The 19,782-nt window shown below is 38.5% G+C and overlaps 1 protein-coding gene and 2 pseudogenes across 1 annotated transcript; all 3 read left to right on the top strand.

The window, feature by feature from the left end:
* The first annotated feature begins 325 nt into the window (after positions 1 to 325).
* Positions 326 to 1,316, top strand: LOC138440575 (olfactory receptor 7A17-like; annotated as a pseudogene).
* Positions 1,317 to 11,492: 10,176 nt separating this feature from the next.
* On the top strand, positions 11,493 to 12,440 carry LOC138441692 (olfactory receptor 7A10-like). The gene has a single exon (XM_069592786.1). It carries the CDS (start codon positions 11,574 to 11,576, stop codon positions 12,438 to 12,440), a length of 867 nt encoding a protein of 288 aa, XP_069448887.1. The 5' UTR covers positions 11,493 to 11,573.
* A 3,520-nt stretch (positions 12,441 to 15,960) lies between these two features.
* Positions 15,961 to 19,782, top strand: LOC138440574 (olfactory receptor 7A10-like; annotated as a pseudogene).

Genomic DNA, 19,782 nt, shown 5'->3' with positions numbered 1-19,782 from the left:
TCAGACCATAGAGTTTGCCTGCAATGCAGGAGACCTGGGTTCAGTCCCTGAGTCAGGAAGATCCCCTGGAGAAGGGAATGGTAACCCACTCCAGTATCCTTGCCTGAAGGATTCCATGGACGGAGGAGACTGGTGGGCTGCAGGCCATGGGGTCGCAAAGAGTCAGACATGACTGAGTGACTGAACTGAAATGAATTGATTATCCTTATGATGTCACAGAAGGCAATTTAAAATGACTGAATATAATTTACAGCATTTCACTATGTTAAGGTCTATATGTGTAAAAATCAGTCGTTTTTCTTTCTGTCCTAGTAGTGATCACTACCACATGGTACCAGGCAACAATACACAAATTTCAGAATTTGTTCTTCTGGGATTTTCAAAGGAACCAGCATTGCAGCCCCTCATATTTGGCCTTTTCCTATCTATGTACCTGATCACTGTGTTTGGAAACCTGCTCATCATCCTGGCCATTATCTCAGATTCCCACCTCCACACCCCCATGTACTTCTTCCTCTCCAACCTGTCCTTTGTAGACATCTGTTTCGTCTCCACCACTATTCCAAAGATGCTGCTGAATATAATAACTCAAACCAAAGTCATTACCTATGAAGACTGCCTCACCCAGATGTATTTTTTCCTACTGTTTGTACAGTTGGACAACTTCCTTCTGACAGTAATGTCCTATGACCGCTTCATAGCCATCTGCCACCCTCTGCACTACAGTCATCATGAACCCTGTTTTCTGTGGACTGCTGGTGCTGATATCATGGCTAATAGGTGCCTTGAATTCCTTGTTACAAAGCTTACTGTCATTACGACTGTCTTTCTGTACCGTCTTGGAAATCCCCCACTTTTTCTGTGAATTCAAAGAGGTGATCCAACTTGCCTGTTCTAATACCTTTCTCAATAATGTGATGATGTATTTTGCAATTGGGCTGTTTGGTGGTGGTCCATTCACTGGGATATGTTACTCTTACTCTAAGATAGTTTTCTCCATAGGTGGAATCTCATCAGCTTGGGGGTAGTATAAAGCATTTTCCACCTGTGCATCTCACCTCTCAGTCATCTCCTTGTTTTATTGTACAGGCTTAGGAGTGTACCTTAGCTCTGCTGCTCCCCACAGCTCACACTCAAGTGCAACAGCCTCTGTGATGTACACCGTGGTCACACCCATGCTGAATCCCTCCATCTACAGTCTGAGGAATAAAGACATAAAGAGATTTCTAAGAAGATTCTTTGGGATGGCAGCTATAAAAGGGCCAATTGTCCTGGGGCTGAAGAAGTGTCAGGTATTACAGCACTCAAAGCATTAGAGGCAGAAATTGTAATTCTTGATCAGATTGCAGAAAGAGATGTTATTCCTTATGTATATTTCCTGGTCTTTCTTTGATTTCAACTTCTTCATATAATTTAAGTAATTCACTTAATTAAGCTTTCTATTCTGTCTGGTATATGTATACCTGTCCTTACTTCTCTAAGTTTCTTTTTTCTGAAATTGGATACGAAATATTTGAAAATTTCCATGTATTTCATGGGAAAATTTTTTTCCTCAGTTTTTCCCTTTAAATGAGAGCTATCTTCCCAAGTAATTTTTTTTTAATTTTCCATAAAGAATTGTCTTGAGTTGTATCACTCACATAGAAAGACCACACTTAGCAGCTAGAGTAACCTATATAATTCCATTGCAGAGTGAAATCCAAACCAGTTTGTTATTTTGAGTCTTTCATTTTTTGTCTATATCATAACCTTATTTCCATGATATCTTGATAATATCAACTTTATTCATACTATTTGAGTTTTATAACTGCTCTTCTGGGGTTATATGCTGCTTGTTCAACCAGTATCTACCATAGTCATCTATTAAAAATCACCATCAAATGTGTATCTCCCAGTAAAATCTATATTAAAATGCAGATGGGAATAAATAGACTGACCTAATATGGTCTTTGTGCTCCAAAATAACTTCTAATGGTGACTGCAGCAATGAAATTAAAAGACTCTTGCTCCTTGGAAGAAAAGCTATGAAAAATCAAGACAGCATATTACAAAACAGAGACATTACTTTGCTGACAAAGGTCCATATAGTCAAAGCTATGGCTTTTTCAGTAGTTATGTATGGATGTGAGAGTTGAACCATAAAGAAATCCAAGCACTAAAGAACTGATGCTTTCAAACTGTGGTGTTGGATAGGACTCTTGAGAGTCCCTTAACAACAAGGAGATCAAACCAGTCAATCCTAAAGGAAGCCAAACCTGAATATTCACTGGAAGGACTGATGCTGAAGCTGAAACTCTAATACTTTGGCTACCTGATGTGAAGAGCAGAGTTATTAGAAAAGATCCTGATTCTGGGAAAGATTGAAGGCAGGAGAAGGGAATGACAGGATGAGATGATTGGATGGCATCACCAACTCAATGGACATGAGCTTGAACAAATGCCAGTATATGGTGAAGGACTGGGAAGCCTGGCCTGCCACAGTCCATGGGGTCACAGAGTCAGACATAACATCAACTGAACAACAGCAACAGTATGGTCCTATTGTCACAGATAACTTTAAATATGTCATAGCAAATTTTCAACCTTACATGTAAAAGAATTCTATCTATACATCTACTCATTGAAAAGTGAAAAATTGGTGTCCAAGAGAGAGGGAGTCTATACACTGGAGTTAGTGATTGGTTGGTGTGTTTTATAATTGTTTTCCTGGATCACTCAATTTTGACTTTAAAATTTCCTGTCCTGATTACAGTTATGACTCCTCTGTTGCTCTGAATGAAGGATCTTCACTTTTCTAAATTTCATCATAACCACTAAAGAATCATGAGCAGTGAATGAACAATATCAAGCTGAACCATTTCATATGTCCTTCCTCCTCAGGAATCTTCAGTCTTCATGATCAAAGGATGACTCACAAGCAAGCTGAAATTTCTACTTAGTCATGTGATTCCAGATCACCATTTGCTTTGACACAATGTGCATATCCTTCCAACCATTCCAAGTTCCTTAGAACAGAACTTGAATTTCCTCATTAAGGAGAAACCAATGAACCAACTGATAATCTAGCTATCTGAAACAAGTTTAAATAATAATCATGAATATTGTCCCCAAATCAAATGTATGCCAGAAATAAAAAGCAGTAGATTGTTATGTGTGCTCTCATTACTGTTTGCTTTGTTGTTTCAGTTAGCTATTGCTGCATAACAAGATATCCTAAATCATATAGTTTATTACAATGCCTTTTTTATCAAGTGAAATTATATAGCTGGATGTGCTCTGATCACTTTTCAGATGCTCATAAGTCCAAAAAGCTGAATACAACATTGTGTACATTGTGTATGATTCTATCATCCCAATGTGCTCACTCCATACCTGTGTGCTCACCTCACATCAATAAATTCAAGAATAGTAGATTTTCAACAAATCCCCAAGGGATGAACCACACTATTTATATCTATATTAGATACTGGTGTGTCCCACATGTATCATCTTGATTCTTTCCATACATGAGATTTCTCAGCCCAACTACAAACTGCCAGCTTCTGGAGTCCTTTGCCCAAGAGCTTCATTTGACAATCAGCTTTGTCTGGTCTGCCAACTAGCATCACTATCTAGTAGTTGCAGTGAAATAATACCCCCTGCAATGTACTTCTTCTCATACAGCAAATCCATACCTGACCTCTAGAAATTGATTAATATTTCATGCAAACACGTAAAATATTACATATTTTGCTGCTTCTATGTTAGTCTTTTGCAGGCAAGTTGTTTCTCACATCTGCATTCATGACTCTCATTGAGGGTGTCTGTCTTTCTTTATGTTTCAAGTTAGTTAGTTTCTCTGGCATCATGCCTCCCCTGAGGTGGAACAGGTCAATGCCATGTGCAATGTTTTGTCCTGTGATTTCTCCCACAAAAAACGTGAGAGCATATGAGTGACAGTCCAGCTTCCCCAGCTGTGCAGGAGACTTAGTTATTACATGCCCATCCAGGAAACTGACATAAACTTCATGACAAGGGGGTGAGGAGAGATTGGAATAACAGCAACCAGGACTCTTGAACGGCACCATAGATAAGAGATTCTAACAACGGCATCATGAATTCTATCAGGAAATGTTCTAAAACTGTTGACGGTTGTAGGTATCTGAGAATGTGTTAAAAAATTGAATTATACATATAAAATTGGTGAATTGTTGTCTCAGTGCACCAGCCCCAAGCATCCAGTATCATGCATTGAACCTGGACTGGTGATTCGTTTCATATATGATATTAGACAATCCAGAGGGATGGTATGGGGAGGGAGGAGGGAGGGGGGTTCAGGATGGGGAACACGTGTATATCTGTGGTGGATTCATGTTGATGTATGGGAAAATCAACACAATATTGTAAAGTAATTACCTCCAATTAAAATAAATAAATTTATATTAAAAATTGGTGAATTGTATGGCATATGAATCATATCTCAATAAAGCTATTTTTGAAAGTTCAAAAATCTTTAAAGAAGGAAAAAGGAAACTACAGTCTAATATATTGGATGAATATACATGAAAAATTTCTAAACAAGATACTTGTATCCACAAAACCAAGTTTTGTGGAGCATTAAATGGATCATAACTGAGGATTACATGGGATTAATCTCTGGGACGCAAGTGTAGTTCAACAAAAGCAAATCAATCAATGTAATACACCATATGAATGGAATTAAAAGTAAACATCATATGTTAATAACCATAGATGCAGAAAAATCATCTGACAAAATTCAACATTCTTTAGTGATAAAAATTGTGCCAAAGTGAATATAGAATGAATGAACCTCAACAGTAAAATGACCGTATATGAAAAGCCCATAGATGACATTATAGTGACTGGTGAAAAATTGAAAACATATTCTTTAAGATCAGACACAGACAAGAGGGTCCACTCTTACCACTTCTATTCAACATAGTCCTGAAAGTTCTAGTTAGAGTACATAGGAAAGAAAATAAGGCATCCTAATTGAAAAGAAAAACATTAATTTGTCTGTTTGAAGAAGATAAGTTTCTCTATCTATCTATCTATCTATATGAAAACCTAAAGGCTCCATCAAAAAGCATTAGAACACATAAACAAATTCAGTAACTTTGCAGGATAGAATATCAATATGTAAAAATCAATTATGTCTATATACACTACAATGAACAATCTAGAAAAGAAAACTCTCAATTACAATAGCATCAAAAAGGATGTAAAAATATTCAGAAATCAGTTTAACCAAAAGGTCAAATTCCTATACACTAAACCGTTTAAGACTTTCATGAAAGAAGTGGAAGTAGGCATAAATAGATGGAGCAATATCATATGTCCTTGGATCAGAAGAATTAATATGCATAAATGGTAGACAACAAATTAAATAATTACTTTTCCTATATTAGTGTATCAGGGACATCACAATCTAAAGCACATTTACATTTATGAAATGAGAAAATCTCTATCATCTAGAAAGTGTGAATATCCCCAAATTGAATTTAAATTTCCTCTTCTACTTAAGATGAGATTACAACACAGTATGTCTTTCCCCAGGGGAAGTTAAATGAATAAATTCAGGAATGTAATCTCAGTTTCTTGAACCAAATTTTATTGGCTAAATGCCTATGGTGTTGGTGGTGGTTTAGCCGATAAGTCGTATCTGACTCTTTGTGACCCTACAGACTGTAGGCTTCTCTGTCGATTGGATTCTCCAGATAAGAATACCGGAATGGGTTGCCATTTCCTTCTCCATCTGATCTTCCTGGACCAGGGACTGAACTGGTATCTTCTACATTGTAGGTAGATTACCAACTGAACCACCAGGGAAGCTGAATAAATATCTATAGCAAATTCTTAATGCAAATGTAAAATTACCACATTAATGATTTAAACAAACACATTTGTGCTCCTACAATTCTGGAGGTCAAAAGACTGAAATGAGTCTCATTGGGTAAAATCAAAATGATTGTGGTGCTGGATTTCTTCTGGAAGCTATAAGGAAGAACATAACTACTTTCCTATTCTGAGTAAATATTATAGAGGAAAAAAAATCCAAATGTATACCTTATGATTAACAAACATTTCAATGTGAAGGACTAAATGATAATTCTTAACTTGTGATATAATTATGAAATTCCAAATGATTTTGGACAATGTGGCATGAAACTGAGGTGTGCAGAGCTCAAGGTTTATATCAAAGGAATAAAGTTCTCCTCCTTGTCCTTGTTAAAGAGAAGAGCAATTTTCTTTAGACATCAGGGGCTGTGACTCTACTACAAAACACTTTATAGACTCAAGGAATCTAATCTATACAAGTATGTAATGTAGTCTTAAATTTGGAGAAAATCTTTAGTCAGTATTGGGATGAGGGGCTGGAAGATTAGACTGAATAATTCAGAATGTACCCGAGGAAGAACTGTGATAATAAACTGTGGATTCTCTTGACTCTAACCTGGTCTCTTGGAAACCCAGAATCTCCAGGACATTCCCTTTCGTATTCAGACTAATGTCCCCCTGGGAAAGCATTTGCTTAGGGTTTGGAGTAATAAGACAGAAATGTGCTGATGAGCAGACAAGGGGAGCTATAAACATCTCCTCTGCTGCACCCCTTAGCCTGTACAACCTTGGCCTGCAGGGGGCGTGGTAGTTGCTCTTGGAGTCCTAAGTCTGGCTAGGAGACTCTTGCCACTCTCCTTCCGGCTGTCTTTTGAGGAGCCAGAGCTTCAGTCTCCATCATTAACCATCCAGGAGGAGTTCAGAGTTCCCCTTTATTGACCTTCCTCTCAGAGTTCCCAACCAGGTGAGTTGGCGAGTCCAGGAGGTACTGCAGAAAAAGATAAGAGAAAATCAAATCTAAGAGCATATCTTTGAGGTCACCTGATAGCCACTTGCTGGACCCAATGCTAAGAGATTTCTAGGTGTTTGCTTTTCTGATTAACAAATTAATATACTTATTTATCATGCTGAAGAGGGACGTGAGCGTGAACTTCACAGGCGTGACTGTTGACTATTAAATGAAGTTAACCCATTAGAGTCAAGAATGGCTGGCAAGCAGTGCTTCTAGTAAAAGCAGGACTTATCTAAGGGGTTTTGCAGAAAAAGGAAGTAAATACAAAGCATTTGGTGTGGAGGTAGTCCAACGAATTGTGGGTATTTCTCTTTTTTTTAAATTTTTAAGATGGGCTACTTTTGAAACATTTCTATATTTGTAAGAAAGATCCAGACCAATGTATTTCTTGCAAATATTACTTTGTAATAAAAGTTCATGATACATTAATGTCACATGATCTCTTTTTCACTTTGGGTAATCAGATTAAAAAATATCTTTGAGAATTAAAAAGCAGTATGCTAAATAACTTTATTTTGCAATTATTTTTCTGTGAAGCTGAATACTATCTATGGATTACTTTTTCATTTGTATTCTTTATTATAGTCTATAAAAAATCTTTACATTTGTGTAGGAAGTGTTGGAGAATTTTTATTCTTTTTTTTTTTTTTACTTTACAATACTGTATTGGTTTTGCCATACATTGACATGAATCCGCCACGGGTGTACATGAGTTCCCAATCCTGAACCCTGCTCCCACCTCCCTCCCCATATCATCTCTTTGGATCATCCCAGTGCACCAGCCCCAAGCATCCTGTATCCTGTATCAAACCTAGACTAGCGATTCGTTTCTTACATGATAGAATACATGTTTTAATGCCATTCTCCAAAATCATCCCACCTTGTTTTTGATTACATTGTTCCAAATAAGGAACTGGAGTTTTTCTACTAAATCTCTGTTTAAAACTGAGTTCTTTTATGAATGTACAAGTGTATATGTAAGGGATTCTGAGTGTTTATTCATAGTGTGTGGTCGAATATATCACTCAGTCTATTCTGTTTTCTCCATATTTTTCCTTACTGAAAAATTGAGCTGTCACTTTAGTATCCTTGAAGATCTTTGACAGAAACAAAAATGAAAGTGAATATTCTTCTGTATGTGTGGAATCATGCTCAGTCACTAGGTCATCTCTGACTCTTTACGACCCTATGAACTGTAGCCTTCCAGGCTCCTCTGTCTATGGATTATTCTGACAAGAATATTGAAGTGGGTTGCCATGCTCTCCTCCAGGCAATCTTCCCAAACAAAGGATCAAATCCTCATCTCCCGTGTCTCTTGCGTTGCACAGACTTATATGCATCAGTATATTTTAATATAGGATGAAAATAAAACCAGGCACTGCACTGCTTCTTCCACGAGTTTAAAAGACCTTCCCATATATCCTTACACTGCACTGCTTCTTCCATGAGTTTAAAATACCTTCTCTTATATCCTTACATTTCCAAGCCAGAGACCTGTGATGTTACTGTCAAATTTTTATTATATAATTTTGCTGTATGAGTTAGTTTCAGATGGATTCTCATTCAATTTTGCTTCATATGGTTGATTCAGTTCAGTTCAGTTCAGTCACTCAGATTGTGTCCGACTCTGCGACCCCATGAACTGCAGCACGCCAGGACTCCCTGTCCATCACCAACTTCTGGAGTCCACCCAAACCCATTTCCATTGAGTCGGTGATGCCATCCAACCATCTCATCCTCTGTCATCCCCTTCTCCTCTTGCCTTCAATTTTTCCCAGTATCAGGGTCTTTTCAAATGAATCAGCTCTTTGCATCAGGTGGCCACAGTATTGGAGTTTCAGCTTCAGCATCAGTCCTTCCAATGAATACTCAGGACTGATTTCCTTTAGGATGGACTGGGTGGATCTCCTTATAGTCCAAGGGACTCTCAAAGAGTCTTCTCCAACATCACAGTTCAAAAGCATCAATTCTTTGTGCTCAGCTTTCTTTATAGTCCAACTCTCACATCCATACATGACCACTGGAAAAACCATAGCCTTGACTAGACAGAGCTTTTTTGACAAAGTAATGTCTCTGCTTTTCAATATGCTATCTAGGTTGGTCATAACTTTCCTTCCAAGGAGTAAGTGTCTTAATTTCATGGCTGCAGTCACCATCTACATTGATTTTGGAGCCCAGAAAAATAAAGTCAGCCACTGTTTCCACTGTTTCCCCATCTATTTCCCATGAAGTGATGGGACCAGATGCCATGATCTTATTTTTCTGAATGTTGAGCTTTAAGCTAACTTTTTCACTCTCCTCTTTCACTTTCATCATGAGGCTCTTTAGTTCTTCTTCACTTTCTGCCAAAAGGGCGGTGTCATCTGCATATCTGAGGTTATCAATATTTCTGCCGGCAATCTTGATTCCAGCTTGTGTTTCTTCCAGTCCAGTGTTTCTCATGATGTACTCTGCATAGAAGTTAAATAAGCAGGCTGACAATATACAGCCTTGATGTACTCCTTTTTCCTATTTGGAACCAGTCTGTTGTTCCATGTCCAGTTCTAACTGTTGCTTCCTGACCTGTGTAGAAACCACTAATTCTAGTCTAATTGAATTCTTACTGACACTCTCTACGTTATAAATTCTTTGTTCTTTTTAAACTTCTTTTCCTATAGATGTATAATCTATATATAATATATACATTTGCATATATATATTAAAGTATATTTTCATATACTTTTATTCAAATAAATAAATAGAATTATGTGCATGTCATACACACTCTTTATATTTTAGTGCAGTCTTATTTCTTCCTTGTGTCCACTGTTCCTTCTTACTCGTTAATACCTCATGGACTTGCCTCCAGTCCACTAGTGTTTTGCTCATTCAATATTTCAATGTCTGCCTAATATTCGATGCTATGGCTGTGCTACTCACATTTTGAAAACTCCTGGATACTCTTTCACACTTTCTTTCATCATTTTGCCCTTTGCACATTCATCTTGCAGGGTCAGCTTCCTATTTATTGTTTAAACACTTGCATCAAGCAGATTTTTCTTTGCCCTGTCATCCACAGGACTGAATGTGGAGACTCATCACCACTGACAACCATTCTTTGGCAAATAAGAAGGTGAGGCTAATCTTTTTGCATATATTGTCAACCACCTCAGGAAGATAAATACAACTCTTCCCATTATTTGGGTAAACACATACAAATATAGAATGATTAAATTGCCTCTTATAAATAGATACTATGTGGTAGATCCAAGATTTGATGAAAGGCTTCCTAATTTCAAAGGTATGTGTTTAATACAATTTAGAAGTGTATTTTACCATTTCCCTTTAAAATCCTTTCACTATTTTTGTATATTGTGCATTTCCATTTGCAAGTTCTGGGTTTATTCTCTTCACTGATTTTTCTAGTGAGATGTTGAATTGATAGGATGACTTGCTATCATAAAGATATAACTCTTTTTTCTCAATCTGGAGATGTATATACATATATTTCCTGGTGGCTCAGACAGCAAAGAATCTGCCCCTAATGCAGGAGACCTGGGTTTGATCTCTGGGTCAGGAAGATCCTCCCCTGGAGAAAGGAATGGGTACCCTTTCCAGTATTTTTGCCTGGAGACTTCCATGGACAGAGGAGCCTGGCAGGCTACAGTCCATAACGTCACAAAGAGTCAGACACAATTGAGAGACTAACATATATATATATATATATATATATATATATATATATATATATATATATATATATATATATCGATAGATAGATAGATAGATGTATATGTGTATATATTTACTATACACATATATTTGCTTTATTAGTTATTCTGAGCATCAAGCAGATGTACAGAGAGCAAGGAATGATGGATTCCCTGTGCCTTGAAGTTTTAGTGATAGCACAGAAGTCACATTATTTTTCAGCATCCTCTGACACAACCCTTTATCACCCTCCCTCTTACATTCCCCTGAACACTGGCTTACTTTTGAGCTTAAATATCTAGAAAAAGATCTTCAGTATCATTGCAGGTTCTTTTACCTACAGGACATGTACATGACCTGATAAACTCTTGTCACCTGTTGTGTCTTCCTTAAATTCTGTTTTCAAACATCATCTAGTTAGCAGATTAACTGAACTCTCCGTGAAAAATAAGTGCCATCCACTCACTTTTATACCTGCACCTTTGCTTTATTCATAGCACCTAATACCACCCAGCGTGGCATATATTTGCTTACAGTCTTTCTCTGTGATTGGACTATAGGGATTTTTGAAAGGCAAAGTCCAAGACAAAAATTCATAGACAAAGAAGTCATAGAGACCCATTTAACAGGATGAATTCCATAGCAAATATATATATTGGCAACCCACTCCAGTGTTCTTGCTTGAAAAGTTCCATGGACAGAGGAGCCTGGTGGGCTCCAGCCCATGGGAGTTGCAAAGAGTGGAACACAGCTGAGCCAATTAGTATGCATGTACACACACACACACACACACACACACACACACACACACACACATATAGCTTAACTTAAAAATATTAGTTGTAAAATTCCACCTATTTTAGTAATACCCATTTGTATGAAAATTAGTCATATATATATATTTTTTTTTCTTTCCTAGTTGTCACATCAATATTATGGACCTAGTAATAATACACAGATTTCAGAATTTCTACTTCTGGGATTATCAAATGAACCAGAACTGCAGCCCCTCATTTTTGGACTTTTCCTCTTCATGTACCTGATCACTGTGTTTGGAAACCTGCTCATCATCCTGGCCGTCAGCTCAGACCCCCACCTCCACACCCCCATGTACTTCTTCCTCTCCAACCTGTCCTTTGCAGACATTTGTTTCACCTCCACCATCATCCCAAAGATGCTGTGGAACATCCAGACTCACAGCAAAGTCATAACCTATGAAGGCTGCATCACCCAGGTGTATTTTTTCTTACTGTTTGGGGGATTGGACGTCTTCCTCCTGACCATGATGGCCTATGATCGGTATATGGCCATCTGTCACCCTCTGCACTACATGGTCATCATGAAACCCTGGCTCTGTGGTCTCCTGGTTCTGTCATCTTTTATTATGAGTTTCCTATATTCCCTGATGCAAAGCTTAATGGTGGTGCAGTTGTCCTTCTGTACAAAGCGGGTAATCCCACACTTTTTCTGTGAAGCCAACTTGATGATCAAACTTGCCTGTTCTGACACCTTCATCTGTGACATGGTGGTATATTTTGTATCAGTGGTGCTGGGTGGTGGTTCCCTTGCTGCTATTCTTTACTCTTACTCTAAGATAATTGCCTGCATAAATGGAATCTCATCAGCTCAGGGGAAGTATAAAGCATTTTCCACCTGTGCATCTCATCTCTCAGTTGTCTCCTTATTCTCTTGTTCAGTCCTGGGAGTGTACCTTACCTCTGCTGATACTCACAGCTCACATTCAAGTATGATTGCCTCGGTGATGTACAGTGTGGTTACACCCATGCTGAATCCCTTCATGTACAGTCTCAGGAATAAAGACATTAAAAAAGCTCTGAAAATATTTGGGAAGGAAACTAATAAGGAGTTAAGTGTCCTGGGGCTGAAGAACTGCCACTGATTGCAGGGCTTAAAACTCAGAGCCATAAATGCTGAATTTTTAAAATTTCATTTTGAAGGTAGAACTTGCTCTTTCTATTTATTTCTGGAATTTTTATTTCTTTGGGTTCTGTTTATCTATACAAGTTAATTCACTGTATTAAGCTTTCTTCTCTCTGTGATATTGAGAGTTTTCACCTTTGTTGTCTTCCTATTATTCCTAATTTATTTGCAATCTTGAAAAAGAAATATTTGGACATTCCCATTTATCTCATAGGACTATATGCAATTCTTAATAATTTTTCTCAAATGAAAAATGTAATCCCATGCAATATTTCCTTAGGTTTCCTAAGAGTACTAGGTTGTACAAACTCTATGAAAAAACACACTTGGCAACCGAGACAATTGATAGTTTAACAGTTCAGTTCAGTTGCTCCGTCATGTCTCACCAACTCCCAGAGCTTGTTCAAACTCATGTCCATTGAGTTGGTGATGCCATACAACCATCTCGTCCTCTTCCATGTTGTCCCCTTCTCCTCCTGCCTTCAATCTTTCCCAGTATCAGAGTCCTTACTGAAGAGTCAGTTGATAAGTTTTTATGACAGGAAAATCTAAGACCACAGTTTTTCACTATATGTTCACCAGTCATAGTGTATTATTAACTTAGCTGCTTTTCATAGTAATATAAATTAACATACAGTGTCTTATAACAGGTTATTTGTTTTTATTCTCCTGACTAGGGCACTCCTCTTCTGTAACTCACCTTTGTGTACACAGCACCAACACTAGCTCTTGATTAAAAACGATTATCAAATACATGTCTCTTAGTGATTTCTGCATAAAAATTAGAATAAAAAGGTGAATTGATATTACCTTGAACTGTTGTTGTTGCTTAGTCACTAAGTTGTTTTTGACTCTTTTTTTGACCCCAAGGACTGAAGCCTGTCATGTTCCTTCTGTTGATATTGCTGATAATATGGCTCCTCCTTGCATTGCTCTAAATGAAATAACTCCCTGATTTAAAATGTATCATGATTAATCATTATCAGTATCTTTCATTAAATACCCCCTTAATGGTCAGAAATCTCTTCATCTTTCTGGTCAAAGCATGCCTCAAGCAAGAGCTTGAATTCTTGTCCAGGCATATAAATCAGGGTCACTAGTTTTCCTACACAAAAATGCATATCCTTTCAATCATTCTTGGTTACCTGGAAAGGAATCCTAATAAGATAATCATTTTAATACAGCTGTCTGAGAAGAAGCTATGAATGTTGTCTTCATATACGATAACAAGCCAAAAGTAAGCAGCAGCAGATTAGTATCATTGCCCTCAATTCTGTTCACTTTGATTAGAGATAAGTTAGCTAATGTTGTGCTAGATAGCCAAAAAGCCAGTGATCAGATTCTATGGTGACATGTTGTCATGAGCTCTGCTGTTCTCCTCAAGAGTCTATCTGGGTCTCTATCCTGTGCTTCTACGTCTCAATATTGATGTAGGATATGGTCATGGTGCTCTTCTCTCTTGAACAAATATATTATCAGTTTCTGCTATTCACCTATTTTACCTTCTATTTTATTGTAAAAAAAAAAAGCGCATCAAGTATGAATTGCCTTAATTTAGTACTAGAGTCCCTATATCTACATTTTCCTTTTTCACAGGCAGAGGAGACATCCACTACCACTGCTCAGTATGAATTGGGTACCCGGGGTTCAGGTTCCTCTTTGATCCATGCCCAGCTGTATTTTATTTCCTGAAGGCAATGGCACCCCACTCCAGTACTCTTGCCTGGAAAATCCCATGGATGGAGGAACATGGTGGGCTGCAGTCCATGGGGTCGCTAAGAGTCAAACACGAATGAGTGACTTCACTTTCACTTTTCACTTTCATGCATTGGAGAAGAAAATGGCAACCCACTCCAGTGTTCTTGCCTGGAGAATCCCAGGGATGAGTGAGCCTGGTGGGCTGCCATCTATGGGGTCTCACAGAGTCAGACACAACTGAAGTGACTTAGCAGCAGCAGCAGACTTATTTAGTCATGTATGGATGTGAGAGTTGGTCCATAAAGAAGGCTGAGTGCCAAAGAATTGATGCTTTTGAACTGTGGTGCTGGAGAAAACTCTTGAGAGTTCCTTGAACTGCAAGGAGATCAAACTAAATCCTAAAGGAAATCAACCCTGAATAATTCATTGGAAGGACTGATGCTGAAGCTGAAGCTCCAATACTTTGGCCACCTGATGCGAAGAGCTGACTCATTGGAAAAGTGGAAAAGAAACTTATGATGGGAAAGATTAAGGGCAGAAGGTGAAGGGGCAACAGAGGATGAGATGGTTGGATGGCATCATTGACTCAATGGACATGAGTTTGAGAAAACCCATGAGATAGTGGAGGACAGATGAGCCTGGCGTGCTATAGTCCACGAGGTCACAGAGAGTAGGACAAGACTTAGTGACTGGACAACAACAATGATAGACTCACTGGCATTATTTACACCCTATAATTTGCACATAGTTAAAATGTACTTTTTAACAAAATATAGAAGTCTTACAGAAATAACAGGACACACTGCACAGTTCTGTTTATGTATAGCTCAAGAAAGTTCACAATAACCCTAATATCATTTTTAGGAAATTGTCAAAAATTTAATCTCCCAGGTCTTACAGTCCTTGTTTCTGAAGAAAATGTGGGATAGTAAACATAGCTTCAGACAAATGTTGTAAGAAACAAATGAAATGTGTGAATATATTTTGATGGGTCCAAATAAAATCTTCAAAGAAGATAGTCATGTGTATATGTGTTCATTTATATAAAGTTTTATTTCAAATATATGCACACTGATTTGTACACAGTCTCATGTTTTATGTTGAGAGGAAATGTGAGAGAAAGATGGAGAGGATACATGTAAAAATAATGAATGCTAGACTTACTATAAAATCAAATAATGTAGAAAATTAGGCACAAAATATAGTATAAATGGTAGACAACAAATTAAATAATTACTTTTCCTATCTTAATGCCTCATGGACATCACAATATGAAGCAAGTTTACATTTATGCCATGAGAAAATCTCTGTCAGATAAAGAGACTGAATATCCCCAGATTGAAATTAAATTTCCTCTTCCCACTTAAGATGATATTATAACACAAAATATCTTTCCCCAGGGGAAGCTCAATAAATGAACTGAGAAATGTAATCTCCATTTCCTGAACAAAATTTTACTGGGAAAAAAAATCTGTATTCAATTTCTAATGTTAAGATAAAATTACCATACCAGTGATTTAAATAAATAATTTACACTGTGACAATTCTGGAGTTCGGAAGCCTGATATGGGTTTCTCTGGACTAAAATCAACATGTTTGCAGGGCTGGATTTCCTCTGGAAGCTAGAGGGAAGAATCTATTTATTTCCCTGCTTTGCATTCAGACTATAGTAGGAAAAGAATATAAATATATTCATTACAATGAGCAAACATTTCAATATGAGGGATTAAATCAGAACTCAACTTGCGCTATAATTAAGAAATTCCTAGTGATTTTGGACAATGTGTCACCAAGCCAAGATGTACAGTGCTCAAGGTTTATATCAAAGGAACACAGTTCTCCTCCTTGTCCTTGCTGAAGAAGGGAAGAACAATTTTTTCTAGACATCAGGGGTTGTGTCTCTACTACAAGTCAATATTTGAAGAGTCAAGGGATCTATTCCAGGAAGGGAAGTAATCTATTCCTAAACTTGGAGAAAATCAGGTTTGGGATGAGGCATTTTTCAAAGGTTAGACTGAAGAAGTCAGCAAAGTGCATGAGGAAGAACAATCTTAATTAGCAGTGGATTCTCTTGACTCTATCCTGGTTTCTTGGGAACACAGAACCTCCAGGACATTCCCTTCCCTGTTCAGACCAGTGTCCCATAGGGAAATCATGGGCCTAGAGATTGGAGTAGAAAGAGGGAATGTGCTGATTAGTAGATGGGGGAGCTGTAAATATCTCCTCTGCTGCATCCCTCAGTCTGTACAACTTTGCACTGAATGGACCGTGGTTATTGCTGTTAGAGTTCTAAGTTTGGTTGGGAGACTCATGCAAGCCTCCTTTCCACTGTCTTTTGTGGGGCCAGAGCTTCAGTCTCCATTATTACCATCCAGGAAGAGTTTGGACCTTCTCGCAGTGATCTTCCTCTCAGAGTTCCCAACCAGGTGAGTTGGCGAATCCAGGAGGTACTGCAGGAAAGGGTCCAAGAAGATCAAATCCATGCATGTTTACCTGAGGTCTCCTGAGAGCCCCCTGCTGGGCCCAGAGCCCAGAGTTTGCTAGCATTGACCTATATAAACTGTCAAGAGTGGTAATGGGGAGCTGCTATATAACACAGGGACCCAAGCCCAGTGTTCATGCTAGTCTTTTTACATAGATTGTCAACCACCTCCTTAGGAGAATAGGGGCTTCCCTCATGGCTCAGATGGGAAAGAATCTGCCTGCAATGTGAGAGAACTGGGTTCGATCCCTGGGTTGGGAAGATCCCCTGGAGAAGGGAATGGCAACCCACTCCAGTACTCTTGCCTGGAGAATTCCATGAACAGAGGAGCCAGACAGGCTACAGTCGATGGGGTCACAAAGAGTCAGACACGACTGAGTGAGTAACACTTTCAGGAGGATAAATACCCCTATTCCCACTATTTGGGTAAAAATGTAAACTTTTTGAATGGTTCACTTGCCTCTCGAAATTCAAACAGTTAATATGTGGTAGATCCAAGATGCAGTGCCAAGTTTTTAATTTCAAAAGTTGTTATTAATATAGTTTAGAAGTTTCTTTTACCATTTCACCTTAAAAATCTCCCACTATTGTTGTATATTACGCATTTCCATTTCTAAATTGTGGATTTATTCCCTTTGCTTATTTTTATAGTGGGATTTGAATCGATAATGTGACTTGATATCATAGTGATATCTCTTTTATCATTTACATATTTTTTTCTGCTTTATTAGTTAATCTGGGTATCCAGGGGATACACAATGCAAAGAACAGATCGATAAGGGACTCCCCGTGTCTTGAAGTTTTAACAATAGCAGGGAAGCCACTTTATTCTTCAGCATCCTCTAATACAACCCTTCATCACCCACCTCCTTCTTACATTCTCCCAAACAATGGCTTAAGTTTGAAACTTGGATATTTGGGGGAAAAAAAGACCCTAAGGTTTTTTCACAGGTTCTTTCACAGGTTCTTTTCCCTTAAGGCTCCCTGATAACTTCTTGTCACCTGCTGTGTTCTCACTGAAGTATCTTTTAAAATATCATTTTGTTTACAGAATTCCTGAATTCCCAATAAAAAATAACAGCCCTCTCTCTTACAAAAGTGAGTGTCAGTTGCTCAGTCATGTCCAATTCTTTGCTACCCAGTGGACTGTAGCCTGCCAGGCTTCTCTGTCCATGGGCTTCTCCAGGCAAGAATACTGGAGTGGGTAGCCATTCCCTTTTCCATGGAATCTTCCCAACCCAGGGATTGAACCCAGGTCTCCTGCATTGCAGGCAAAATTCAAAACCATCTGGGTGAACACTTCATAGCAGCTGCCACTACCTGGCATGAAATATATTTGCTAATATTCTTTCCTCATTCATGATTAGATTGTAGGACTTTTGTAGGACAAAGCTGAGGCTAGAACTCATAGACAGGGAAGCCACAAAGACTCCTTTAAGGGGATGAGATTCAAACTCTATGTGTGTGTGTGTGTGTGTGTGTGTGCACACTTAGTTGCTCAATTGTGTCTGACTGTTCTGAAACCCTTTGGACTGCAGCCCACCAGACCCCTCTGTCCATGAGCTTTTTCAGGCAAGAATACTGGAGTGGGTTACTGTTTCTCTGTCTCTCTCTGTATCTAGATATAGACCTCCTTCTCTCCATATATATATGAGTTGAGCTTCCCAGGTGGCACCATTCGTTCTAAAGAACCAGTCTGCCAATGCAGAAGACATAAGAGATGCAGATTTGATCCCTAGGTTGGGGAAGTCCCCTGGAGGGCAACCCACTCTGGTATTCTTGCCTGGAGAATCCCATGGGCAGAGGAGCCTGGTGTTCTACCATCCATAGGGTCACAAAGAGTCAGACATGACTGAAGTGATTTAGAACGCATGTAAGTTTGCAGTTTAGCCCTATATACAAGTGCTGCTAGGCAGTGGCTTCCTCATTGGTGTGTGTGTATGTGTGTGTGTGTGTGTGTGTGTGTATATATATGTATAAACATGGCTTAATTTAAAACTGTAATATATGCAAGCTATATATATATATATAATTAATTGTAATATTTCATCTAGCTAGTAATGCCCATTTGTATGAAAATTAGTCATATTATTTTTTTCTTTTCTAGTCATTACATCTACCTTATGGAACCAGTAATAACACACAGGTTTCAGGATTTCTTCTGGGATTATCAAAGGAACCAGAACTGCAACCCCTCATATTTGGGCTTTTCCTCTCTATATACCTGATCACTGTGTTTGGAAACCTTCTCATCATCCTGGCTGTCAGCTTAGACCCCCACCTCCCCTCCCCCATGTACTTCTTTCTCTCCAACCTGTCCTTTGCAGACATCTGCTTCACCTCCGCCACCATCCCAAAGATGCTATGGAACATTCAGACTCACAGCAAAGTCATAACCTATGAAGGCTGCATCATCCAGATGTAGTTTTTCTTACTGTTTGGGGGACTGGACGTCTTCATCCTGACTATGATGGCCTATGACTGGTATGTGGCCATCTGTCACCCTCTGCACTACATGGTCATCATGAAACCCCGGCTCTGTGGTCTTCTGGTTCTGTCATCTTACATTAAGAGATTTTCCTGTATTCCTTGTACAGAGGAATACATTTCATTTCTTGTATTCCTTGCTACAGAGCTTAATGGTGGTGCAGCTGTCCTTCTGTACAAACAATGAAATCCCTCACTTTTTCTGTGAAACCAGTCAGTGGTCCACTTGCCTGTTCTGATACCTCCATCTGTGACGTGGTGATGTATTTTGCAGGAGTGCTGATCGGTGGTGTTTCCTTCACGTGTATTCTTTACTCTTACTCTCAGACAGTCTCCTCTGTATGTGGAATCTCATCAGCTCAGGGGAAGTATAAAGCATTTTCCACCTGTGCATCTCACCTCTCAGTTGTCTCCTTATTTTATTGTTCAGTCCTAAGAGTGTACAGTGTTTCTGCTAATACCCATGGCTCACAGTCAAGTGCAGTCACCTCAGTGATGTACACTGTGGTCACGCATGCTGAACCTTTTCATCTACAGTCTCAGGAATAATGACATAAAAGGAGCTCTGAAAATATTACTTACAAAGGAAACTATAAAAGAGATAATTGAATTGGTGTTAAAGAACTGCTGTTAA

Source organism: Ovis canadensis, chromosome 5 (genome assembly GCF_042477335.2).
Source record: "Ovis canadensis isolate MfBH-ARS-UI-01 breed Bighorn chromosome 5, ARS-UI_OviCan_v2, whole genome shotgun sequence".
In the NCBI taxonomy this organism is placed as follows: Eukaryota; Metazoa; Chordata; class Mammalia; order Artiodactyla; family Bovidae; genus Ovis; species Ovis canadensis.
This window is presented reverse-complemented; position numbering and strand designations above follow the sequence as displayed.

Bases quoted from the DNA above. Each gene is read 5' to 3' on its own strand.
- LOC138441692 (XM_069592786.1), top strand. From the start codon at position 11,574: ATGTACCTGATCACTGTGTTTGGAAACCTGCTCATCATCCTGGCCGTC.